The sequence below is a fragment of the Anguilla rostrata genome, chromosome 18, assembly GCF_018555375.3.
Source record: "Anguilla rostrata isolate EN2019 chromosome 18, ASM1855537v3, whole genome shotgun sequence".
Lineage (NCBI taxonomy): Eukaryota > Metazoa > Chordata > Actinopteri > Anguilliformes > Anguillidae > Anguilla > Anguilla rostrata.
Window position 1 is genome coordinate 26480466 of NC_057950.1, and position 26750 is coordinate 26507215.

Consider the following 26750-nt stretch of genomic DNA (forward strand, 5'->3'; position numbering starts at 1 on the left):
TTTGTTGTCTGTGTGTCCATACATCTGTATCGGTGGTTGTAGCTATGTATCATTAGCTCCTACTCATGCATGCAGGATAGCATCTGTACGTGGGTTGTAGCTGTGTGTCCGTAGCTCCTACTCATCCGTACGCGCTAACTAGGTTAACTGAAGTAGGCGAAACGCTAACATGTTAGGGTTAGCTAGAGTAACATTAGGCGATAAAGCTGTGCTTAACAATCCTGTGCCATTGGAAGTGCGTCGTACTAAACGTGAGTGACCACCTGCACATGTGTCCTACTAAAGCATTCCACTAAACGTCCATGACTGACCCTCTATGGAGTGACCACAGAAAAAGTTGAATATTTCAAAAAGTTTTGAATATTTTTAAAAATCTGAATACAAGTGACAATGTCTGGAACTAGCCGGTCATTTTGGTGTAAAAAGGTTGAATGTAGTGCAAAAACTGTACGACTAGTTAGAGCTAGAAAAATTGGGCGGAAAGTGAAAGAAATATGAAAGATACCAAGAGTGGGCTTGCCGGAAGCAGCCCACTGATTCTGGAGCGTGGAGAAGCATCCTTCCCGCTCAGATTCAACCAGATGCGTCTGAACTTGTTCTACAGCAAGACAGTGATCCCAAACGCACTGCTAAAGCAACTAAGTAGTTTTTAAAAGCAAAAAAAAAAACTGGAAAATTCTTGACTGGCTAAGTCATTCCCCGAATGAATCCAATTGAACATATGCGTTTCATATGCTGAAGGGAAAACTCAAGGCAACTATCCACCAAAACTAGCAGGAGATGAAAATGGCTGCAGTACAGGTCTGGCAGAGCATCACCAGAGAAGACACTCTGCACATCGTGATGTCTAAGGGTCACAGACGAAGTACTAAACATGACTACTTTCATTTATCTAACATTAACATGTCCTAGAAATTATGATGCCCTGAAATGGGAGGTTATGTATAAACATTGCTGTAATTTATGCATGGTGAAATTAATGTGTCTAAAAATACTCTTTAATAAAATCTGAGAATGTGCTCTCGAACCACACACAATTTGTTTGACTGCGAATTTAAAGAGAGCCAAATCCAGAAAAAAAAAGTCTTAGTCCCAAACATTGTGGAGCTCACGGTGTATGAGTTATGTATTCCAGTGTAAAGATTGATAGCCATCTTGCTGAAAGGCATGGTGCCAAGCAAGCAGGTTTCTCCTCAATTAAACAGCATTCCTCTGCTTTCTGGGAAAGTACCTATTCACTGACAACTCCCATGAAAAAAAAATTTTTTTTTACAAGACGTCAAAGTCAGAGTGACAGTCACAGGACTTGGATTTCGTGGGATTTCACAAGGCAGAAACTCGGGCGCTCAGGCTACAAGAAGAGAGAGCAGCCCTGGCGAGTTCCAACAGCAACTGGAGTTTAAATCTGTTCCCTTCTCTTTTTCTGGTGTCAGCTTGGGGTGGTTTTTTTGGGGAGGAGTTTGGGGAGGACTTTAGGGAGTGAGCCACGGCAGCCTGCCCCAGATGGAGAGAGGCACAGGGCCCGCACCGTACAGCAGTCCCGCAGAGGCCATCTGAAAATGTCGTGCCAGGAAGGCACCGTGTGGTACCTCAGCTGTGGGCTGGTCTTCGGCGGGGTGATGTTCCTCTTCAGACAGATGAGGGTCCGCACTCCCTACGGGCGCTACGTGAACCCCTCTGCGAGGTTGCTGGTGCCGGCCAAGTTGGCTTGGTTCCTCCAGGAGCTGCCCTCCTTGCTGGTCCCTGTGGTTCTGGTCCTGACGGCACACTCTCCATCCAAACTGGGACAGAAGCTTCTGCTCTGGACGTTCTGCCTGCACTACTTCCAGAGGTATGAACTACAGTCATGCATTGGCCAGTTCAGCCTAGCAGATTTTTTTCTTTTTGTTTTACTACACGGGTCATATTTAGAACACAGTTTTAATTAAATGGTCTTTATGTGTCACATATGTCAAAGCCCTTTGTTCTCAACTTTAGTTGAACTGTTGAGTTCTTTTTAGTTCAAGAAAGTGTATATCCACTTCTGTAAGCATGATAAATTGGGAATGCTGTCCAACTTTCTAGCAGTAATTTAAAAATTTGTTTAATTATATTAATTTCTTTAACCATTTTTAGCTGCCTCACTTATCTGTCTATTAAAATGTCCTAATGAGGTTGATGATACAAAATCTGCAATAGTCAACCTCAGACAGAACCTTCCTTTTAAAGAAAAAATTCTGTAACAGAAGTTCTTATTAAACCAGAGGATGAATCTGAAACCACTTAAGTACAACATTTAGGACCAGATTTATGCATGTAAGACTCGCAGCGCAAATTGCATGCTGTATGTTGGCACGTTCGCAGTCTGCCTGAAATTAACATCTTATTTCTTAAGGCTAGAGATAATTACGCGATCAGCGATAGTACCTTACAGTAGTAGTCTTACAGAGTTTACATAAGTCTACTCTGGCCATAGTGGACTCATGAAAACTTTGTAGGAGTGGATTTAACCCTGAGCATTCTACTGTGTGTCTTCACTAGATGTGGGGGTAATTATGCATATTCTGGTGCCAAGTAAAATTGTAGATGCAAATGAATCCAGATGCAAGATGTGTAATTATTGCAAGGAGCTTGACTGATTGGTGGGATGGAATGGGAAGTATGTGGGAGGTTCTAGGTCATGTTTTATTTCTCCCGTTAGGGTGCTCATCCTGTAGCTACAGTAACGTTGTCAGTAACAACAGACGCCGAAAGACTCAAAGCTCGCAGCATGCACCAAATCTAACTTTAAATAAACACATAGTTCCCCTGTTTTTTTATAATTTCAGTAATGCAATCTGAGCATGCTCGGTATGCTCTGTTTCTAGCAATGTTCCGTTAAAGGCAAAAAGCATGCTCTTTTCCACGGTGGACAAACGCAATTCAATGCACCAGCCTATCAGTGCATTTATTCATATATAGCTACTAGTGACAACTGACCACTGATTTTTTTGAAACTTCAAACACTCATTACTGTTGCCACAGCTGTGCATGTTATTTCAATCATTTCAGATCTTTTGGTTAATTCAGTAGATTACAGTTTTTAAACACTCTGTGAATTCTGCCACTTTAAGTTTGTGGTGATTTTTAACAACTTTGCCGTGACTGTTCCATGACTTTAGCCAATATTTTCTGTGACAAACACCCAGCCTTTATTGCTTGCCCGCAATAATTAATTAATAATAATTCATATAAATGTAATCTGTACTGTTTGATGATTTCTTGCACGGCAAGTTCAAATAATGCGATTCTTTTTGTAAAGCTTCTCTCAGTCCATTCTGAGGGCTATACCTACCTGTCTTTGTCTTCCTTGCGCCTTGATTTGTGCCTGTTCTTTAGAGGTAGATAAACATCATGCAAAAATTGACCATCGTTAATTGTAAATGGTGAATGGACTGCATTTATATAGCGCTTTTATCCAAAGCGCTTTACAATTGATGCCTCTCATTCGCCAGAGCAGTTAGGGGTTAGAGGTTAGGTGTCTTGCTCAAGGACACTTCGACATGCCCAGGGCGGGGTTTGAACCGGCAACCCTCCGACTGCCAGACAATCGGTCTTACCTCCTGAGCTATGTCGCCCCTGTGCGAACTGTAGTAAATTTTACAGAATACATAATCAGCCCACACCTAACATCTCTGCCCGTTACGTCGTTTGCGCGATCCTCCCTGAAATCCCTCGATTCTATGTGCCTGCTCGACCACTCCGCTCTGCGGCAGCAGGGCGCCTTGTAAACCCCTCCCACCCGCCCAAAGGGATCACAGAGCTTCTCCACCCTAGCTCCCCAGTGGTGGAACGAACTCCCCGTCCCTCTCCGAACCTCCCCCTCACTACCCATCTTCCGCCGTGGCCTGAAGACTCATCTCTTCAGACTATACCTAGACTAACCACCACCACGCTGTATATTTCACTCTTTTATACAAAAAAAATAAATTAAAAAAATACCCCCCCCCTTTTTCATGACACTTGCTACATGTTGCCCCATCCCAGCACTTTTTTGGTAATTTGTATTTGTCCTAATACTGTAGCTTATTCTTCTGCCTAGTTGGCTTTGCAGAGGTTAGGTCAGAATAGTGTTCACTGTGTGAACTGTGTTCTTGGCTAGAAATAGCTGTACAAAATAAGTATTGTACCTTACTGAACCTGTGTTTAGCAGTTGTCTATGACCATGAAATGCACTTTTTGTACGTCGCTTTGGATAAAAGCGTCTGCCAAATGAATGTAATGTAATGTAATGAAATGCATAGCGCATACTGTGCTTCCAGCTCCTCGTTTCTGAGGCACAATGGGTTATATCTGCGTCTGAAAGTTGTTGCAAAAGGCTTTGTTAATCTTTTGCCCTTAGTGCGAATTCTAATTTCCAACCTGAAATTTGCACCTGGTATTTTTTGACTGGTGGAAAAAGGCCAGGTATCAGCCTTCCTGCTCGCTCAAACATTGGCATCGATATTGGTGTCTGCATCGTTCTCGAAAACAGTCCCCATTGGTTGACCAGTAGTCATGTGCTCATACATATGTACATGTGTCCCCAGAATATTGATTAAAATTCAGACCATGACTTCCACCTACTTCTTAAAAAACAACTAATTTGTATTATGTTTAATATCATACTATATAAACATTGACAGTTTATTGGTGTTATTACAATATATTTCCCATTAGTGGCGTCACTAGGGTTGGTGTCTAGTGACGCCACTGATGGGAAATATATTGTAATATTTACGATTACAGGTAAGAAGGATATATAAATGTTTCGACACCCCTGACCTGTTGTTTTTACCTCTTTTTTGGGGGGGGTCCAAGTCTTAATTAGAGGGGTCAGACCCCCCAATCCCCCCCCCCCCCCCGTAATTCGAACCCTGAGTACAATTGAAATTGAGAAATAGTTGAACCTTCCTGTGGGCAGTTAGGTGGACAGAAAAAGCTAAATATCAATCAAATGAACAGTATCTCTCAGCTCATATTTTTCTCAAGATGCTACTCTTGAATTGGTTAAGTTTGTGGCCCTGCAACATGTTTGGATGCATTCCTGAACAAACCTGATTGCATTTTACATGTTTATATTGCAAGTATATGTTTAAATGTTTTTTTTTTTAAACTTAGCTTAACTACACTGATTATATAATGATTCAAATATTACAGACTATAGAGTTGTATTATTAATATTTGTTGTCCAAAGTGTGGAATTGTACGTGTATTTTCTGGTTTTGTGCAGAAATGTAGGCCTCACATATAAAGTAAATAGTCATTTTATTAGTGGGCTTTCTTCGGGCAAGCCCACTCTTGCCATCTTTCATATTTTTTTATTATCCTCACTTTCTTCCCAATTTTTCTAGCTCTAAATAGTCCTACAGTTTTTTCACTACATTCAAACTTTTTACACCAAAATGACCGGCTAGTTCCAGACATTGTTGCTTGTATTCAGATTTTTGAAATTCAAAACCTTTTGAAATATTCAACTTTTTCTGTGGTCACTCCATAGAGGGTCAGTCATGGACGTTTAGTGAAACGCTTTAGTAGTACGCGTGCACAGGTGGTCACTCACTCATGGATGTTTAGTAGGATACACTTCCAACGGCACAAGATTTTTAAGCACAGCTTTATTGCCTAACGTTACTTTAGCTAACCCTAACATGTTAGGGTTTCGCCTGCTTTATTAAGCAAGTTAGCGCGTACGGATGCTATCCTGCACGCATGAGTAGGAGCTAATGACACACAGCTACCACCACCGATACAGATGTATGGACACACGGAGGACAACAAATAACGTTACAGAAGTGAGGACATAGTTAGCTAGCTATATAGTTAGCCAAGTTTTACTCATGACACTTTTAGGATATGACTAATTCCTGGAACATAATCGCTACTTGCTGATCACCGGCTGTATATGTAACGCTACAGTGCACCATGGGTCTGGACGGTTTCGTGCTTCTTCTGAGCTATGTGCCCTCCTTGAAATGCTTTGAGGCTTGACGACAGTGCCAGTTGGAATTTGAAGCAAGCCCACACAATTCCTTCCGGAATTGTAACCTTTCTAGTTTTGTTCTTTTATTATATAACCTGATGGCCACCAGCTGGACTCTCTGTTCATTAAAAGTATTCAACACATTTAACCACATATCTGAATGGACCTGTTCAGGCGTGAGTTGGCATGTTACAATTTGAGCAGATCATTTTTGATGGGAACAGGTTCACTGAATTCCATTACTGGGAATAGGCCTATTGTGCCAGATATTATTCACCTACTGGCCCCCATCCAGACATCCACCAAAGTCAATGTTTGATTACAGTCTTGATGTTTACTTGTATTATTACAATAGTCTGTAATCTTTCTTTTTTTTTGGAAACTTTTTTCTGTATTATTACGAAATCGCATACTTTACACAGGCAGAAGTAGCCACTAACATGCTCATTAAAAGTCAAGCAAGAAAGATTGTGTAACAAGTTAACAAAGAGGTGTGATGTACAATAACCATACAAACAATTATTTTCTATTGCAAGTTCACAGAACAATCAATGCAACATTTTCCCCGACCACAGTCATTTTATTTACTCCAAAAGTGCTGTGCTCTGTTGAGATGCATGTCTGGGATCCAGGACATTGTGAACATTCCACAGTCTTCAGTGTCTCGTATCTCGATTGTCAAGTCTCCATATTTGTGTTCCTTGGTGTACAGTTGTGTTCTTGGGCAAGGCATTGTACTCTGCCCAGGTTGCTTCTGTAAATATCCATCTGAACAAATAGATAAAATGTAAAAAAAAAAGTGCTCTTGAGGCAGGGGAGTGGATGCAGACAGCCTTGTTCAGAGATGCCTTCACCTGTCTCGCTGTGTGTTCTATTTCCTGTGGTGACCAAGTGTTTAAAATTCTGATATTTCTTTTATTAATGTCATGCTCCTGGAGGGAGGAGTGTGATATTGTGGGCCAACAACCACACCAACGAAAACATAAACGTGTTAGCGTCATTCTCTAACTGTGCCCTGGATTCTCGTTCATTATGCCCCAATGTTGCCCTTTCTTTCTCCGGGTTGAATTTTAAGCTTGACGAAGCCTTGTGCCAGCCTTCACGGGTGGGCCATGAGAACCGATGTGGGCCCCTCCTGTCAGAATCTCTGCACTGTCTGCGACTCCAAATTCAGGGAACTGCCATGAGCCGCCTGTCAGCCCCAACACTTGTGCAACACCCCGAGCTCATTTGGGCACTTATTTGGAGACTTGAAGTTGTGCCATTTTCCTCGATGGACATCGGTTGGGCATTTCTGTTGGAATCTTGGACAGGTCAGATCAGGCTGACATCATTGTTTATAAATTCTTGTCGATGAGAGAAACGTCCTGGTATGCTGGTAATGCACATTCATTTGGCAGAAACATGCGAGGAACAGGCTAACCGAACAGGCCGGAAGTCACCGGAATTGAGCAGGTGTGACCAGCTGCGTGGAGTGGAGTGGAACTAAAGCCTCCCTAAAGTTTCCCACAAATCTAACCAGCCAGTCACATATGTTGCCGTACAAAGTTTAAATGTCTGTGGCACAACCAATATAAACTTGCCACATGAAAATGAATTGCGCATCCGGCTGGGTTACTATTCTGACCCAGCACTCCCGCATGGCTTCTGCAAATATGAACATGACATCTGATCCTTATGCAGTGCTTTAGAAGACACCCTGCAGCTCCTGTCAGAATTATTATTGATAACTTATGATTGGCAGTCATGATTGCACCCTCACCTCCCCCACCCACCCAACTACATTTGTTGCAAATATAAGTATACAACTATAGCCAAGTATAACCTGTCTTTCTCAAAACCCTAGAAGGCTTAATGTTTGTTAACTAAATAATATTAAAAAATTAGCCTAACATGTAAAAAATACTTTAACCCCTTAAGTCGCACAAGGCCATATTCCAGCCAAAAAAATCCATAGTCATTTTTAGTCTCTGGCTCAGAGAAACCTTGATAGAAGGTTTACTAATTCTCCGGAAGAATTATCATTGTTGTTCGTTTCGCTGCTGCATACATGCTGAAAGTATTGTGTGCAAAATAATGTTATAATCTTCAGTGCGTATAGATTCTCTGGAACAAAACAAGCTCAGCTATAAGCTTCTCTGACCTGTACTGGCCAAGCGGTCCGTCAGTAATAGCAAGTGGTACTGGCAACACCTCAACATGGACAGTTTAACTTCTTCCCGGCGCACTGAGAAGCATTTTAGATAATGAACTTACATTTCTAACAGTGTATTAGTTGTTTGGCTTGCATAAAAGGACACACATTGTTTCTCCTGCGTAAATAAACCATAACTTTTTCAGTGCGCATGCTGCAAATATTACGCATGAGTCTCAAGGTTCTTGAGACTTTGTGCCTACAAAGGTTGTTTTGCAACAGGAAGAAATCACTTGTCTAAGTGAATATTTCTGAGGAGGACAGTGAAAACAACTTTGACTCCACAGCAGAGGGCATGTTCCATGAGGACTTGAGCCCAGGAGAGGGAGGGGGAGGGTGACCAGCAGGGGGAAAGCAAGCTACTTTTAAGCATACTTTTTCCATGAGCATATAGTACACAATATTACAATTATAATATATACAGTAATATAATTGTACACCTTTAAAAATCCATAATATCATTTGGTTACCAAGTGTGCTTTTGGAGTCTCCAAATGGTCTTGGAGACTTTTTGGAAACCTGCCTAGAAATAGCTCAGAAAAAACAATACAATATGTTCATTTTTGGTAGTATTGCTATCAAATTTGAACCAGGATTTGTCCAGCGTTGTGGTGTTAGCTGAATTGTGTTTCTAAGCCCACCAGGTACTGTCACTAGCATCTGTATCCACTCAACAAAAAAAAATTTAGGAGAGAATAAAACTTACACTTCCAGCATATTTCAGCTTCTGTAACTTTGTTTCTGTAGTATTTATGGTAATTCTGGAAAACAATTATGGAAAACATGCCCCCAAGCATTACCTTTCAGAAGAGACCAGGATTATGGGTGTAGTCAAAAGGGTACAAGAATAGTAACCATTTTATTTAGGTAATATCATTTTCAGGTTTGTGTTACACAAAACTGTCTTTAGATTGAGTGCAGTGATTTAAGTTAGGTAATTAATGGAATATTATAGTAAAAGAAAAAAATCTATTTTAGAAATCATTTGAACTTAATTAAATTATGTTACATAATCACATGGCCTGGCTTCAATTTAACCTTGGCCTGTGCCTCTTTCTAGAAAAATCTGTCATCTCATTGTCATTGCAGAATCATCTCAATAAGTTGTTTAAGAATGAGTCATTGCACTGAATTTAAATGACAATTCATGTAGTGCGGAGCTCAACGATATTGACATTTATCCACTCTACCCAACAGTATTTCAGCAGCTGAACTGGAGTCGAATAAAAATGTTTAAATAGCCTGATTGTTTTTCTTTTTTGTTATTTAACGTCTGTTTTTTTTTTAGGACATTCATCTTTTCGTTGCTGACCAAAGGCCGCCCTTCCCCTCTCAAGATTGTAGTCTCCGCTACTGCGTTCTGCTCCATCAACGGCTTCATCCAGGGTCACTACCACCTCCACTGCTTCCAGTACACGGAGGTCTGGCTGGCGGACATCTGCCTTGTGACTGGTGCGTGAGGAGAGGGGGAGTAAACCCATTTACATTCGAACAAATCACCGAGTGTCATTCGACTCATTGCTTTCGAGCATAGCAACCACATTTCTATGTCTTGAGCCCTGAACTGCTGTCATAGCTGTTTGTTTTTTTTTGTTTTTTTTGGACTGAGCAAATGCAAAATTCTTCATGACACGTATTGAGTTTACTGTAAGGACTGTGCCGTTTTATTAAAGAACACTTAGCTTCTAATGACAAAGAACATGTTCTGATGAGAACAAACATACACCACATTTCTGAAAGTATGTGGACATCTGAACTCACATGTGTAATTGTTGAATGTCTCATTCCAAAACCATGGCCATTAATATGGGGTTGGACCACCCATTGCTTTTGTAACAACCTGTACTCTTCTGTGAAGACTTTCCAGTATATTTTGGAACATGGCTACAGGTATTTGCTTCAACCCCAAGAGCGTTAGTGAGGTTGGTTACAGATGTTGGGTGTAAAGCATGGCTCGCAGTCGGCATTCCAATTCATCCCAAAGGTGTTTGATAAGGGTAAAGGTCAGGGCTCTGTGCAGGCCAGTCAAATTCTTCCCCACCTAACTCAGCACACTATTTTTTATGGACCTTGCTTTGTGTGTGGGGGCATTGTCATGCTGAGACAGGAAAGGGCCCTCCTCACTGTTGCCACAAAGTTTGGGAGCGCACAATTCTCTAGAATGTCATTGTATGCTGTAGCTTTAAGATTTCCCTTCACTGGAACTAAGAGGTAGAGCCCAAATCATGAAAAACAGTCCCAGAGAATTATTCCTTCCCCACCAAACTTTACAGTTGGCACTACTCAGCCAGCACAGTCGGAACTATGCATTTTGCCAAACCCTGATTTGTCCGTCAGACTGCCAGATACATGATTCATCGCTTCGGAGAATGCATTCCCACTACTCCAGAGCCCAATGGCGGTGTGCTTTACACCACTCCTGCCGATGCTTGGCATTGCGCATGATGATCTTTGGCTTGTGTACGGCTGCTCGGCCATGGAAACCCATTTCATGAAGCTCTCGATGAACCGGTCTTGTGCTGATGTTACTTCCATACTTTGTAACTCTGTAGTGAGTATTGCAACCGAGGACAGATGATCTACCACTTTGCAGATGAGCAGCTGTTGCTCCTATACGGTTCCACTTCACAATAACAGCACTTATAGTTGACTGATGCAGCTCTGACAGGCCAAAAAACAGACTTGTTGTAAAGGTGGCATCCTATGACAGTGCCACATTGAAAGTCACTGAACTCTTCAGTACGACCCATTCTACTGTCAATGTTTGTCAATGGAGATTGCATGGTTGCATGCTTGAAATTATGCACCCGTTAACAATAGGTGTGGCTGAAATAGCCAAAATCGCTAATTACAAGGGGTGTCCACATACTTTTGGAAATGTAGTGTGTGCCTTTGTTCAGAGTAGACTGGCAGTTGTTTGAGATGGTTTGTCATATTCTCACTCTTGCAGACTGCATAGCTTGTATTAGCATGCAGTATATTGTTTTGGAGGTTAACCAGTTAGGAGATTAGTTTTACTTGTAGTGTTTTATACTGGGATTTGTCTAATAAAAAAAGTTTCTCTCTGATGGTCATTTCTTAGGTTTGATATTATTCTTTCTGGGAATGGCCATCAACGTCCACAGCGACCACATCCTGCGAAACCTGAGAAAACCAGGCGAATTCACCTACAAAATTCCAACAGGTATTCCCGCTGTGTCGTATATACAATTCCAACAGGCTTTTCCACACTGATGTGTGTTCCAACATGTAGCCTAATCCCGCACTGTCACAAAGTTTCATGCAGGTGAGCCCTCACTGCAACATACTCATTAGCAGGAGGACTTCCCAGCAGTCCCAGGCACTTGCATGGTAGACCATTGTACGCCCTTCCCTGTGGGTACTGTCACAAATGGAAAATGTCCACTTCAACTTTAGTTGTCCGCAATAACAATGTGAATAAAGACTTTGATAAAATTCCACGCCATTTATCATAGGACAATTCAATTCTGGAAGAGTGAGAATTCTTTGAGTCACATCCCTGGCACAGCTAGTGATTTCGAACAGTCACTGAATGGGTTAGGCGGGTTCAGGGGCACTGACTTGCTTTAGCTCGTGTTATCTTTTGTACCTGGATGTGATGCTTCAGCCCAGGCTGATCTCCACAGTCATTGCATGTCAAGGATATTCATCTGTCTGTCACACAACTTCGTCCTGTTGATCTGAGAGTTACAGTATTTCATGGGGGTTGCTGAGCAGTACCTGCCATCCTGTCAGGACACTGACTTTCACTGTAGTGCTTCACTAAGCTTCACATAGATTCCTGATTGTGCCCCACTGTAGCCAGTGTAATTCCAAAACGGTGGGCCTGCAAAAAAAATCAATCTGTGTGGTTCAGGTGTCGTTTGAACATATTGACTGCTTTATTGCAAGGCTAAGCATACAATATATAACTATGCGCTTATTCACCTAGAATCTGCACTGGACAATTAGCCTGCTGGCTAAAGCACTGCAAGCTAAGTAGTTAGTTAAAGCGAGTGAACTTTTGAAAAGCTACTCAGATAGCCAGCGACTCCAGGCCGGATCTGCACCAGTTCTGGCCGGCAGTGCTGACTTTGTTTAGCTACAAAGTGGGACATTTCCACAATATGAACTGAACCGAATTTAACGCTAGCTGGCAGCTAACTTCTGAGATGATAAAGCCAGTTACAGAGGCTTCATAGCTAAGAAAGCTACATAGGGGGCTACAAAGTTAACTAACATACAGTACCAGTAACTTCAACGTACGCGTGCGTAAAACAATGTGCTGAAATACACAATCATGTGATAGCCTTGTATCCAATTAGGGGTCGAAACGTCCAAATGACACCTGAACCGGAGACAGGTTGACAGGTCTTGCAGGTCCAACAGTTTTGCGATTACACCGGCAGCCCCACAGATTATCACAGCACAGGGTAGCGGCCTTCGCGCGATAGCGAGTCCTTTGGCAGGTGGGGTGTCTTCAGTCTCCCTGATGACTAAAGCGTGCTCTGTGTTTAAAGTATGCCCCTCTGACACAGTGACTGTGTAGCTTAGCCGCTGCACTGTGGTCACTGAGGGGCAGTTTTTTTTTCTCTTTTTTCTGTGAATTCTTTGCATGGTTTTGTAGGTTTCCATGTCATTTCATTCCAAGGGAAGCGAGTCATCATTCTTGTCCCATTGCTGAATCGCAGGTGGCCTGTTTGACTACGTCTCCGGTGCCAACTTCCTCGGTGAGATCGTGGAATGGCTGGGCTACGCGGTCGCTACTCGGTCCTTTCCCGCGATCTCCTTCGCCTTTTTTACCATGTGCTCCATAGGACCGCGAGCCTTCCACCACCACAGGTAGCGCACCGAGCCAGCATGTCACCTCTCCCTCACACAGAAACTGGGAGGCCCATGGCAATGAACATGAGAAAAAGTCAATCTATAAAATCTGTCATTTTATCATATACAATAGGGGTTTAATCTGCATAATGATGTTCCTAAGTTAATAAACTGTAAGGTTGGAAATTGTGATAGATTGTAAGGCTTGGTGTGATAAACGGCAGTGTAGTATAATGGGTAAGGAACTTGTCTTATAGCCTAAAGGTCACAGGTTCGATTCCCAGGTAGGACACTGCCGTTGTACCATTGAGCAAGGTACTTAACCTGCTTCAGTATATATCCAGCTGTATAATTTGATACAATGTAAATGCTATGTAAAAAGTTGTGTGAGTCGCTCTGGTTAAGAGTGTCTGCTAAATGCCTGTAACGTAATGTACTGTGGGATAGACAGCCTCTATTCCTTTCTGATGTTCCAGGTTCTACAAAGAGAAATTCAGCGATTACCCACAGTCCAGGAAAGCTTTGGTCCCTTTCATCTTTTGAGAGGACAGGAAGCACTCTTTGACATGCTTGTCCAAGGCACCGATACTAGCAAAGCATCTTAGAGCACTAACACTATGAAGAGACCTATCAGTGAGATGCAGGTCGCCAGACTACAGAACATGTTGTGAGGCTTGCCTGCTGTCTACAGTGCCGAGGCATATTTCACACATTAGGAACATCGTGTCTGGAGTCAAACTGTCCACTAGGAAGCGCTTGCTAGGTCCCGCCCCCTCTTTGAGCACATGATCGAGTTTGGCAGCGCATGTATATATTATTGTAAATAATTTCTGCACATTGAGTACTGCTTCGGGTAATTTCACAATCCAGCAGTTGTGAAATGTCCGAGTTATTCTCTTTTGAAATAAGAGACACACAAACCAAAATAAAAAAATTAAATAAAAAAAAAACTGCCATAGTTTCTCAGGTTGTTGGAGTCCATATGAATTGGTCATGGAGGGGGTTCTGGTCAGGGAGCCAACTGAATAAACACACTCTCCCAGACCAGCTGCGGTCCTTCGCTCTTCTGCCAGGTCTGCTCTTGTTGTCGCCAGTGTCTTGGGAAGGAAGTGATGAACTCCAAATGTGTCTACTTTCCACTGCCAAGGTATGGGAGCCAGATCGCAACTGTTTACAGCAATTTTTTTCAGTGTCTTCTCACTTACTTTGAGAGCAAGTAGTTATTCCAGACCAATAAGTATGATTTTAACCATTCCCAGACTTCAACCAAGGCATTCATTCATGACAGGAGCAGCTTGTGGCTGATGGCAAATATTTAACATTTGGAGAAAAACCAAGATAAAATTAATAATATAAATAATATAGCCATCACCTGCTCCCTGGTAACTTGTTAGCTGTTTGGAAAAGTCAGAATTATCAAAACCCAAAGAGGAACTTCCTGGTTTACATTGCCCACTTGAATAAAGGCCTCCAGTTTGAAGCCAGCAGATTGCTGAGTCTTGACATCATATCCATTGCTAGCGACAGTGTAGTGTAATGGGTCACAGGTCCCATTCCCAGGTAGGACACTGCCGTCGTACCCTTGAGCAAGGTACTTACCCTGCATTGCTTTAGTATATATCCAGCTGTATAAATGGATGCAATGTAAATGCTATGTAAAAGTTGTGTAAGTCACTCTGGATAAGAGCGTCTGCTAAATGCCTGTAATGCAATGCAATCCTGTCCCTAGTTATTTTCCTCTTCAGTTGCCTAACACCGTTTTTGGGTGACAGGCCACAGGTACATTGAGTTAGAGAACCATTTTAAATTACACGAACCATTTCGTCTTAAACAACGACAGGCATAGGACTAGAATTAATTTAATGTCGACAGTTTGCACATTTTAAAAAATAGACTAAATGCATTTGAAATACAGTATGAAACAAGCACATTTTTCCTCCAGATCTCTTTGGCCAAGTATAAATACAAAGCAGACAAACAAAGCAATAAATTATGTTTCATCAGCTTACAGTTGGAAACTGTTGGAGGAGTAAGTCTGGTCTGACATCATTGTGTTTTATAACTTCCATTTTGTAAGCAGTTTTTGCACAATATAGTCACAAAGTCTTACTCATCTGAAATGGCAGACACAGTTTTATTAAAAAGTAATCACATGCACAAGGGCCCAGTTTATCTCACCATCATACTAGCACGTCTAAATTCACTTTTTAATGTTTTAAAATGTTTTTAAAAAGGTTTTAGGAGGAAAATGTGTAGTAACTACATTTGCTTAATGTACACTACCCTTTTAAGGTAACCAGCAAAAATGGAAAATTTGGAAAATGTTTTTCCTGACAAAATATATGTTACTGTACCTGTACATGAAAAGCAAGGAATCGGGTTCATAGCACTAACATGAGTGATGATTTAATTATGCAATCAATTTGATTTAATCAAATTCCAGTCTATTTATTACTTCAGAACAAATGTTTTTTTGTTGTTTGTATGAAGGACAAAAAAGAGTGCAACACTATTTTATTTGAGCAAACACAATAAAATACCTTATACAATATGAAGGACGGTTGAACCGAATGCTTTTTTAAAACTCATTTTCTTTCCTCCCAACCTGTAATGCAATCACTATAGAAAATTTAAATGATTAAATAGTAAAACAAAGGACTTTTCAGTACTGTCACCTACAGTAGTAACTGTACAACTGTAATAGTAGAACTAGTTCAAGAACACTTAAGTAACAGCAGATCGCCGACCAGTAAAAACAAAAAAAACCAGTCAGTGCTGCCATCTAGTGTTTAAATCTTAAAACTACATCCATGATGGTGAACTTCTGTACCTTATTCAGATTTCAGGTAGTTATGCAGATGCACTCCATTCCCCAAGGTAAATTCATCTATATGAATCAGCAAAAGCCTCGAAATCAAACAGGAACACAAAGCCCAAATCAATTAACATCCTGGACGATATATTTTATGTCCAGGATGAGGTTAGCCGTCTCCACGGCAACGTGCAGGGCATTGTACTTGGCGGCGAAAGAGTCCAGCACCAGCGGGTCGGCGTCCGTGCCTGCGGGGGGCGCCGGCGAGAAGGGCGGGTGGTCCGTGCCTGCGGGGGGCGCCGGCGAGAAGGGCGGGTGGTCCGTGCCGAGGGGGCTCCACTCCAGGTCCCCCCGGGGGGGCGTGAGGCCGCACCCGCAGCGCCCCACCGCGTCCCGCCACGGGGCCCGGGGGTCGGCGCCCGGCGGCACGTCCCAGCAGTGCGCGTGGGACAGGTCCATCAGCCGCTCCCCGCCGTCGTGCTCCAGCGCCCGCGCCGCGGCCAGCAGCGCCCGGCGGAAGGCGTCGGCCGCCAGCAGGTAGTGCGCGCGCGAGCAGCCCAGCTCCGCCGCCGCGTCGGACGCGTCGCCGCGGCTCTGCGAGGAGGGCAGGACGTCAGCTGGCACGCTTCAGCGTTCCGCATTTAAACTACACTACCCAGCATCCCCTCCACTCACACTAAAGATACAACGATACTAAACCCACTACAGCGAGTCATTATTTCATTACTTTGTTGAAATGTTATATTAAGGTTATATTAAATATTTGGCAGTGCAGTTTTGCATTTCATAAACCACCAAGCTCCTGCATCACTAACAAACTGTCTAAATCTGGGTTTGATGTAATAAATCAGGACAGCGTGTGTGGAGGATGGGCTGTACATGTTTGTTTATCTCTCTCCTCTCTCTCCATATAGCCAGTGCACCACCTCTATCTCCTGTAAAATACGTAAGTGATGCTGGAAAGCACTGGCGCCAGCTCCTGTGTCCAAAAGCACACTGCTCACTTTTCTGCACAAATGCCATGAATGAACCTGATGCAATTACACAGCAAGAGCTCAGCGCTCCTGGGGGACAGATGTTCAGGATGAAAGCTGTGTTGCAAAAGGAAAGGGTGAGTTCTGTACCTGGAATCCGACATACGCGCTCAGGTGCGTTTCCGTGCACCCTCCCCCCAGCAGGGCCCACGGCTCCGTCAGAGTCTGCCTCAGGACGCGCTCTGCAGTCTGACACGCCACCTGCAGGAGAGGAGGAGTTACTGCGTGGTTTACAAGAAATAAAAACAACAAAAAAACTAAAACAAACAAACACTCTCCGAAGCTGACGCACGGACGGCCGAGAGTGTGGTGAAGGGGGGGGGGTGGAGGGGCGCTTCCGGGGCGGGTCACCTTGAGCTCGCTGAGGGCCGTCTCCGTCCGGTGGCAGAGCAGCAGGGTGCAGCAGGGGGGGTCCCCGACAGGCAGCAGGTGGAGCAGCTCCCTGGACCCGCAGCGCAGGACCCGGAGCCCCCCCAGCTGCCCGTAGGACTGGACCGGGACGGGGGTCTGGAAGGAGGCCACCGCCTGCGCCCCTGCAACACACAGGAGGGAGAGAGCACCCCACCCAGAGAGCAGAAACCATTTCAATACCAGCCACATCCACTTTGCCTCATACAACAAATTTACATCTTCCTTGCAGGGCTGGTGTATTCTATTTAGATCTAACAAAGATGCGCGGCTCATTTTCAGAGAAGAAAACCGCTCTCTAGTGTTGGATGTGTCCGATTGTTATGAGTACAGGGTTAGTTAATCTCTCTCTCACTGAAGGCCTGAGTACAGGGTTAGTTAATCTCTCACTGTAGCCCTGAGTACAGGGTTAGTTAATCTCTCACTGTTGGCCTGAGTACAGGGTTAGTTAATCTCTCACTGTAGGCCTGAGTACAGGGTTAGTTAATCTCTCTCTCACTGTAGGCCTGAGTACAGGGTTAGTTAATCTCTGACTGTAGGCCTGAGTACAGGGTTAGTTCATCTCTCTCTGACTGTAGGCCTGAGTACAGGGTTAGTTAATCTCTCACTGTAGGCCTGAGTACAGGGTTAGTTAATCTCTCTCTCACTGTAGGCCTGAGTACAGGGTTAGTTAATCTCTCTCTCACTGTAGGCCTGAGTACAGGGTTAGTTAATCTCTGACTGTAGGCCTGAGTACAGGGTTAGTTAATCTCTGACTGTAGGCCTGAGTACAGGGTTAGTTAATCCCTCTCTCACTGTAGGCCTGAGTACAGGGTTAGTTAATCTCTGACTGTAGGCCTGAGTACAGGGTTAGTTAATCTCTGACTGTAGGCCTGAGTACAGGGTTAGTTAATCTCTCACTGTAGGTCTGAGTACAGGGTTAGTTAATCTCTCTCTCACTGTAGGCCTGAGTACAGGGTTAGTTAATCTCTCTCTCACTGTAGGCCTGAGTACAGGGTTAGTTAATCTCTCACTGTAGGCCTGAGTACAGGGTTAGTTAATCTCTCTCTCACTGTAGGCCTGAGTACAGGGTTAGTTAATCTCTCTCTCACTGTAGGCCTGAGTACAGAGTTAGTTAATCTCTCACTGTAGGCCTGAGTACAGGGTTAGTTAATCTCTCTCTCACTGTAGGCCTGAGTACAGGGTTAGTTAATCTCTCTCTCACTGTAGGCCTGAGTACAGGGTTAGTTAATCTCTCTCTCACTGTAGGCCTGAGTACAGGGTTAGTTAATCTCTCTCTCACTGTAGGCCTGAGTACAGGGTTAGCTAATCACACACTGTAACAGTCAGTAACCCTGTCTGTTTTAGTCATACCCGACACTTGGATGAGTGGTTCCAGAAGGGCGATCCCCAGCCTTTCCACAACGATGACTCCGTGCTTCCTCAAGTACTGCTGCAGCACGGGGTGCACCACCCGCTGGCACACAAACACCTGCACCCCGTCCCGCACCACCTGCTCGCCCAGCCTCATCAGCTGTCCCAGGACGACTTCCTCCAGGCTGACCTCCCAGTCCAGCTCGAACGTCCCCTCCCCCGCCTCCAGGAGGTCTCCCGCCAGCGACGCGTTGAAGAGCGCCAGCCTGAGCGGCCCCCGGCCCAGCCGCTCGGCGTCGGCTGGGCGCAGCGTCTCGGGCGCGTCCACCAGCAGCCCGGGGTGCACCGCCGTCTCCCCCGCGGGCCGGCCCTCCACGGCGACCGTCGCCGCCCTGCCCAGGCGCACGGGGCCCGGGGCGGCGCAGGGGACCGTGTGGAGGAAGGCCCTCACCACCTGGGCGCCGACGTGCCGGGCCTCCCCGGGGGTCAGCGCGCACGCCGGCTTGGCCGCCACCGCGCCCCGCGCCAGGGCCAGCAGGCAGCGGCTGCTGCCGAAGTCCACCGGCACCTTGCAGCCGCAGTCGTCCCGCTGCAGGTAGCCGGCGCACAGGCCCAGGAGCCGGCGGTACGCGCCGGCCGCCGTGGCCGCCTCCACGCCGAGCGCCGCGGCGCGCTCCACCAGGGCCGAGCAGAGGATGCCGGCGAACAGGCCGCAGTCGCCGAAGCGGGCGGCGTGATTGAGGACGGAGGCGGTCAGGAGCCTGAGGACGGGGTGCGACGGGGTCAGCGCCTTCAGGAGAACCGCCGAGGTGGACGTCGTCAGGACCGGGCCGCCCACGTTGTTGTGGACCTGCTTGAGCCGGCCGCGCGGACCGAAGCAGGACGCCAGGATCTGCCGCAGCACGGCCAGCTTGCGGCGCACCTCCTCGTCTTTCAGAGGGTCGCTCGTGCAGACAGACGGCTGCTTCTTGGCGAGGCGAGACATCTTTTCAAGAACCGCACCAAGAATTTGGACGCTTCGATGCGGTCAAGAGTTAGAATACCTTTTTGTCCGGTCGACCCTTAAATCCATTAGCTGTTCTCCAGTCTGCGATATTATTCTTCTGCTCAGTTCAGTTTTCTTTGTTTTTTCCGCGAGTGGAAGTAGGTTGATGAAATGCGTGTCTGGGAATGAACATTATTGGCTTATTTTATCGACCAAACACACATCCTTTCAGTCATCTTGTCCACATTCTAGCTTGTGTTTTAGAAGTACCTAGTCTACCTTTCTGCCCCTGCAGTCTAGACTGTGATTTCACCCTAACAGTCCAAAGTCGGATGCCCGTACAATCAAGACTTTCTAGTTCTTTCAGATATATCTAGGACTCATAGCAGTGCTCAGACCAAATATGTAAGTCAATACATGTAGGAAAATAATATTAGTATTTTGAGAAGACTGAGACGGGATTACACTAGCTAACGGTACACCGTTACTGCTAATAATGTGGGTTATCGAACAGATGTCGAGTAACGCATGCTGATTAACAACAACCTAATCCAAACGCATTTTACAGGTTGCACTGTGCAGGAATAACAAATGACCGCCGGCTAAATATAATGTCAATTTAAACAATATAGCCAGCCAGGTTAGCAACTAATTTTAGCTAAACTAGTATGACCAGGTGGAACACAAATGTCATGTGATGTTAATCATCTTTCTTACCAGAGAACCGATACGTAATTCTTTCCTAATTCAACAATGTATTTCCGATTATTACTTCACGATGCATACTCTCTGAACGTTCCTGTAATCCTTGGCCGGTTCACACATGCCATGGCCGCAATTCTGAGATTAAAAAGTTTTATATATGGTGTTGATACCACAGGCAGTGGTTGCTATGGGAAATTTCGCTTGGGTCCTTTTTCAGATTTATACAGTAACCCCTCTGATAATCCTATTGTGGTTATGCCGAAAAATGTCCTTCCATTTATATTATAATCACAAATAAACAATTACACCTAAAATTGGTGATATAATACCTGAAAGAAAAATCCGCAATGTATTATGAATTGTGTTTGCCTGTGACGCAGAGTAGAGCAATGGTAATATGGAAAGGCTTCTGAATAACCAGCTCAACATCGTTTCTTTGGAGCGGGGTCCTTATACCACGTGATGACCATTCAAACGAAAAGGCGGCGCGTAATGGTTGTAAGTAGGCTACCGTCACAAATTTGTAAATATCTGAGCTCAGGTTCGGATTTTAAGTATAGATACTGGGGAACTTTGTTTTGGTTATACACGAAATTACCGTTATGTATGTGGATTCAGCACAGCAAAACTCCTGTGGCTGGCTAAAAGATTGTTTGCAGGGTTTATCCGACTTACTGTGTCCCGAGTGTGTGTACCATAGGTATCCTTAGTTTAGGGACATTCATCTAAATCAGTTCAGCTCGAGGTTATCAAGTTTGTTTGGCGTCTAGTGCTTGAGAATACAGTCTTGGCCATGACCATCAATAGGGCCAGGCCGATCGATAGGGTTTGCTTTTTATTACGAGTGTAATTGTAAGATCATGCTGCGTCCTGTGCAAGGCTTGGCAGCCTCCAGTTTTTCTTCTTTTATTTTAAACATTTATTTAACTGCTTTAACTAGGTTTGGCATGCTGCAGTTATGCCGGGAATAATAAGGACATAGAAATGTAACAATTTCTATATATTTTATTCTTACTGAAGTACTGAAAATACAGAAAAATAGCTGGGAATGAATGAAAGTCAAATATCAAAAAGGTGCTGTATTTGGTGCTATGCATGGTGGTATATAATGAACTAAAAAAAACACCATGTCATTTTAAATTGTAATGTCATCCATGTAAATACACTCACTAATTGAAATATATTGATTGCGCTCATACAAGCACCTGCATCTTATGGAGCATGTCTCATACTTTGTTCCTTGAGATATACAAAAACCTGTCCTTTGCATCATGTGTGTGGTGTGCTCACGGTCATTGTCCTGCTACACGGTCCACTTTCTGCCATGCTTTAGTTATATTCTACATTTACCTGTAGAATATAGCCTACTGGAAATGAAAGGAATTCATGCTAGCATTAATGATGGTGAGGCAACTGTGTCCTGTTGCTGCAAAACAGCCCAAAGTCATCACCCCCTCCACCAACATACTTTGGCACAAGGTTCTTATGGAGATATGCAGTGTTTGGTTTTCACTGAACACGGTGTTTCACAAACTACTCCAAGTTTAAATAAAACCAGAGATTGTGCACTTTTTAACCACATGTGAATTGTTTGATTACAAATAGGCCTATACATTTTTGTGGTGTACAGACCCAAATGAAGAAGTTGTTGTTCCAAACATTATGGAGTCCACTGTATACACACACACACACACACACACACACACATACTTGCCCCGTTAGTTCTTCAATCAACCAATTAACCAAATTTAATTGTGGTGGCATGTGGTACCAGCTTGAGATGATGCATGCTTTCAGACACGATGCATTGTCCTGCTGGAAATATTCATTTGCAAAAGGGTAGGCTTTAAATTAATTTTAAAAAACACCTAACAAGATATCTAATGAGTTGGCTTGATTTGTCCAGAAATGATAGAGTTAAAGTTTTGTCTTTGACTTGAGAAATTTCTGTGGCATCATTAAATCCACTTATGAAAATTAAATAAAAATTAATTTTCTGAAATTAAATAAATTTGGCTTCATTTTTCAGTTACGTCACTATGTGACTGGTCCCTGCCCGTTTATATCGGAGGTTTTAGTGCTTTAGAATGTGGGGCGGCTTGGCTTAACGCAGGAGATGTCTTGGCTAGCTCTGAAAAACACAACCCCAAGATAATTAACCATGCTTAAATATTTAAACACATATTTTATGCCATTGTGGATCAGTATTATCCATTTTATGACTCTAGCAATAATGTATTTTAAGATGCATAGGGTGGATAGAATGTTTTACTGAGGAGAAACTGGCAGGGTTGCCAGATCTCATAACAAGGCCTTAACTCATTAGGCCAAAAATAAGCTTTAGCATCCGGCTGTCAAATGTCTGTTAAATAGTAAATGACCGAAGGTCTGTGTTGTACTAAGACTTTTAAGATAGGAACATTTATTTAAGTAAATAAATATATAGTTTTTTATTTTATTTATGTTTGTTGACTATTGCAAACCTAAAGCATATTTCTGAAATATATTCATATTTCTAGACATTTTTTCACAACACTTGCATAGCTAATTTCCTTTGGCATTTGTTTTCTAGGTTGTATCTGCATGTCATCCTCAGAATGTGTCCTACCAAGTTTGTGCTAAAGGTAAGCTTGTAAAACATAGCGGTTCTCTGGCTGAATTTGTTTAGATGGCGCTTTAGGAAGGGGAAACCATGGCTGAAGATTGGTTTTGTTGTAGATTACAGTGCCTATGGCATATGCCCCCTCCTACACCTTCTTTGGTAAATCAGCAGCATATGTGCTTGATGAAGTGGATTTCAACAAGGGGCTTGCATCAATGTGAGGTCTGAAGAAATGCCTCTTTCTGCCAGTAGAGGGTGCTGTTGACTGCATTTCAGTGTTAGTTGGCTACGTGTTTTGGACACCGTTTCTGACTCCAACAGCAATGGTGTAATGCATGGGATTTAATATAAATTGGCCACTTTTTTGCAACGAGTACTGTACAAACTAGCAATCCAATGAAGACAGAGTTTTTGGAATCTGCCTACACAGTGAAATGTTCAGTGTTGAATCAACTCTGACAGTGTATATGTCAGGGCTGCCCAACTCTGTTCCAGGAGATATAGCACTCTTGCCAGCCATGGTGTATAGTGTAGAATTAACACTGGACACTCTACTGAGTAAATCATAATTTGTAAGCAGCAGGTAATTACATCCTTACAGTGGATATACAAAGTCTGAAAAGCCTTATTAAAACTGCAGGTTTCTGTGACGTATAGCCTGATATGTGTGACCTTGCAACCAACAGAATTCAAATGAAAAACAAAGTGATACTTTTTAGGTGAAATAATTGGGGGGGGGGGGGGGGTATGGTGGAATCATACAATACCCTGGTTGCATTTATATGCACAACCTTTTATAATGGGGGTTGTAGCTGTGTTCAGAGTCAACCAATCGCATTCAGTATCATGTCCAAGAACCCTTGAACTTCTTTGCAAAGAAGAGTGGGATAAAATTCCAAAGTCCAGGTATGCACAGTTGAAAGAGGCTTATTCAAAAAGACTTACTGCTGTAATAAAAGCAAACGGTGCTTCCACAAGGTATTCGTTAACGGGTGTGCACACTTATGCAAGCAGGGTATTGTGGGGGTTTTTATTTTCAGTTCTTTTTATCTATTTGATTTGAAGATTATCTATTTGTTTTGTCACTTGAATTGTGTCGGTTGCAAGGGCACATCAAAAGTGAGAAAAAAGAAGTATGGCATGATTTGTTTTGATTTCGGGCTTTACATCACAAAAACCCTCAATTTCAGTAAGGGTGTGCTGACCTTCTATATCCGCTGTGAAGCTTTGTCGTTTTATCAGTTCTCTGATTCAAAAAGAGCCAAGGATATTCCAAGGTTCCCACATCCCTCAGACGCATTTGAGGGAAATTCAAGGTTGCAAAAGTGATTAGATTTTGGACAGTTGTAGTGTTGGTGATTGGAATTTATTTATTTATTTATTAATTTCTCATATGCGTGCCACAGAAAATATCTCCAAAGTTATGAACTAATTATATTTCTGTTGTAATAACCAAAGCAAGCAGTGTTATATGAAAAAAAACAGGTTGCAATGTGAGGACAAGATTTTAGTCCACCAAAGGGGCAGTGCGGATCCCGGTAGCATCAATGTCATCGGGACCGCCTGCGCGTTGTTGACGTTTAATTATCGGATTTGACCGGAGTTTCAATGTCTGTCTCCTCCCGCTGTGTGCCGGTGGAAACGGCGCAGGCGACTAACCACGCGCATTCCCGAGCGATGGGGCGCGTCTGTTACGCTGCGGACACGGCAACGTATGCCGTTCCTCGCAGAGCTGCAGAAGCCTCGTAGAAATAGCAGCACTATAACTCACTACGCCTAGATGCAATTAGCACCTCACACATCACAGACGCGTGAGTTGCTCGGGCGGCTTTAGATGCTTTTTGGCCGTAAACCGAGCGTGGACGATCTCCTTTGCTTTAAACGGTTCGGCCTGCAGTGAATGCTTGCGATATTTCGCGTCTCCCCCAACAGCGAGGTCCTTCCATGACGACGCATCCTTCCTGTTTACGTCCTTGCCGGTCAGACGGTCGTCTGTTAAGCGCGCTCGCTCCGCCTCGCGGCGCTGTCGGCACAGGTCGGGGTTTACCCCCCCGTGGAAATGGCAGTTATTACTGGAGCGGCCTGGCTCTGGCTCTCAGGACGCTGGCTTCCTCCTCGCCACAGCGCTCCCGCACGACGCCAACGGTCTCTCCCCACCCCCCCACCCACCCCCCCGCGGGCGCAGCGGTGCCAGACCACACGCGCGAAGGACGTTCCGTCGCCAGCTCATTCAAACCGAAACATGGCCCGCGGTTCGCCGTTCCGGTGACATTGTGCGAGCGGCGGCGAGAGAGGGTTAAATCGGGCCGCGCTTTTCTCCCGGGGATCCTGTCGGAGGAAGCTATTTGTCATTACTTCTTGTTTTTTAAGAGGCTTATTTTTCTGCGAGCTGAGACCTCTTCACCGCCCCATTGTGCTCATTGTTCCTTAATGACGCAGGCGCCACAAGCCAGCCCTTTGTCCCGGCTCCTCCGTCAGATCTGCGGGCGTCCAGGGGCGACTCCGGCACAATGGCGTGTTTGCGGAGCGTCACCTGGAGGGGGTCTGCCTGTCCGCTCTTGCCGCCGCGGTTCCTGTCGTGAGACGCGCCCCTTTCACGCGCTCTCTCTCGCTTCTTGAATGAGCGCAGCTTTATTTACAAAAACGCTTCTCCTGCTCGTGTACCCAGCGTATTCTTGCCTATTGTGCGCTGGGATTTTTTTTGCGGTTGGGTATTGGCATAAATCACTTCCCCCTCCAACCCCCCCACTTTGTTTCACCTCTTCCTTCCACCTGTTACGGATCGTTTTTGAAAAGGTGAAAAGTGCATTTGTTTTTCGGCAGAATAACCCGCCTGCCTGGAGGACTACGTCTCGTGAACTGGAACACGCCGATGGAGGGGGGGAGGACTGGGGACGGGGCGCAGAGGATTCGGGAGGGTTGGGGAGGTTTCACGGGGCGATACGTGTGCTGGCTGGTTAATGTTAGCCCGGGAGACGGTCTGCTCCTGATACGGCCTAGGCCGACGGCGGGGGCGTTTGACGGCGATGGCGGGATGTTCCGATGGCGAAGGGAAGCTGGAGCCGGGGGAGAGAGAGAGAGAGATAAGCGGCGGAGAGGAGGAGAGGAGCCCGGGAGCTGGCGGGGCGGCGAGGCGCGGGCCGGAGACGCCGCCCTGTTTGTTTACCGAGGTTCGCGGCGAAACGCAAGGAGGCCGCGCCCGCCTCTCCCGCCGCGGAGGAAGGCGAACCGGCCGCGGTCAGGGTTTTTACTGTTTTCAGACTTTCTGTGTGTGTGTGTGTGTGTGTGTGTGTGTGTGTGTGTGTGTGTTTGGCACATCAAGCTGTCATCACCTTTTGCAGGGAAAGAAAAGGTCTAGAGAAAGAGGGGAAGGGACAGGATGTGCACTGCATCCTGGGAGAATGGGTTTCATTCATGAAGAGGCAAGAGCAGAAGTGGCTGGGAGCGTACCCTGTGTACACAGACAGCCCTAAGGGTGAATGAGGGGGAGCTTGTGCCAGTGTTGAGGTCTTCGGGAGTGCACATGCACTGTAGTGGTTAGGGGCATCTAACACATCTGTCTCAGAACACACACAAGCACACTTTTTATTTATGGCTAGTTTAGAAAACAATACCGTTTAAAAAAAACAGTTTAAGGTGCGCCTTTACCCCGTGGAACACGAAGGAGTTGTGGATTGTGAGAGACAAGGGAAATGACTTGGTCCGGCATTACATTCAGCATTACTGTCTTGGTCCGGCATTACATTCAACATTACTGTCTTGGTCCGGCATTACATTCAACATTACTGACTTGGTCCGGCATTACATTCAACATTACTGACTTGGTCCGGCATTACATTCAACATTACTGTCT

At 44.7% G+C, this 26750-nt stretch overlaps 3 protein-coding genes across 6 annotated transcripts in view; 2 read left to right on the plus strand and 1 right to left on the minus strand.

Moving 5' to 3' along the window:
* The first annotated feature begins 1413 nt into the window (after window positions 1–1413).
* srd5a2b (steroid-5-alpha-reductase, alpha polypeptide 2b) lies at window positions 1414–15553 on the plus strand. The gene is made up of 5 exons (XM_064316905.1): window positions 1414–1831; window positions 9463–9626; window positions 11257–11358; window positions 12866–13016; window positions 13475–15553. The coding sequence occupies exons 1-5, from the start codon at window positions 1560–1562 to the stop codon at window positions 13539–13541; spliced, it is 756 nt and encodes a 251-aa protein (XP_064172975.1). The 5' UTR covers window positions 1414–1559; the 3' UTR covers window positions 13542–15553.
* mkks (MKKS centrosomal shuttling protein) lies at window positions 15496–20473 on the minus strand. 3 transcript variants are annotated; one of them, XM_064316902.1, is made up of 5 exons: window positions 18606–20473; window positions 17196–17377; window positions 16935–17045; window positions 16098–16404; window positions 15496–16058 (listed from the first exon to the last, which is right to left on the minus strand). In XM_064316902.1, exons 1-5 carry the CDS (start codon window positions 19588–19590, stop codon window positions 15937–15939), a joined length of 1707 nt encoding a protein of 568 aa, XP_064172972.1. In that variant the 5' UTR covers window positions 19591–20473; the 3' UTR covers window positions 15496–15936. The 3 variants fall into 3 exon arrangements, with proteins under 3 accessions (XP_064172972.1, XP_064172970.1, XP_064172971.1); XM_064316900.1 differs by having other exon boundaries at window positions 15496–16404; window positions 18606–19769; window positions 20308–20471; XM_064316901.1 differs by having other exon boundaries at window positions 15496–16404; window positions 18606–19769; window positions 19870–20471.
* A 197-nt stretch (window positions 20474–20670) lies between these two features.
* The window catches only part of slx4ip (SLX4 interacting protein), a 31124-nt gene continuing 25044 nt past the window's right edge, over window positions 20671–26750 (plus strand). For both annotated transcript variants that reach the window (XM_064316903.1, XM_064316904.1), the window contains exons 1-2: window positions 20671–20793; window positions 22868–22919. In XM_064316903.1, the coding sequence (XP_064172973.1) occupies window positions 22893–22919 (27 nt within the window). In that variant the 5' untranslated portion in view covers window positions 20671–20793; window positions 22868–22892. The remainder of the gene's footprint in view (window positions 20794–22867; window positions 22920–26750) is intronic.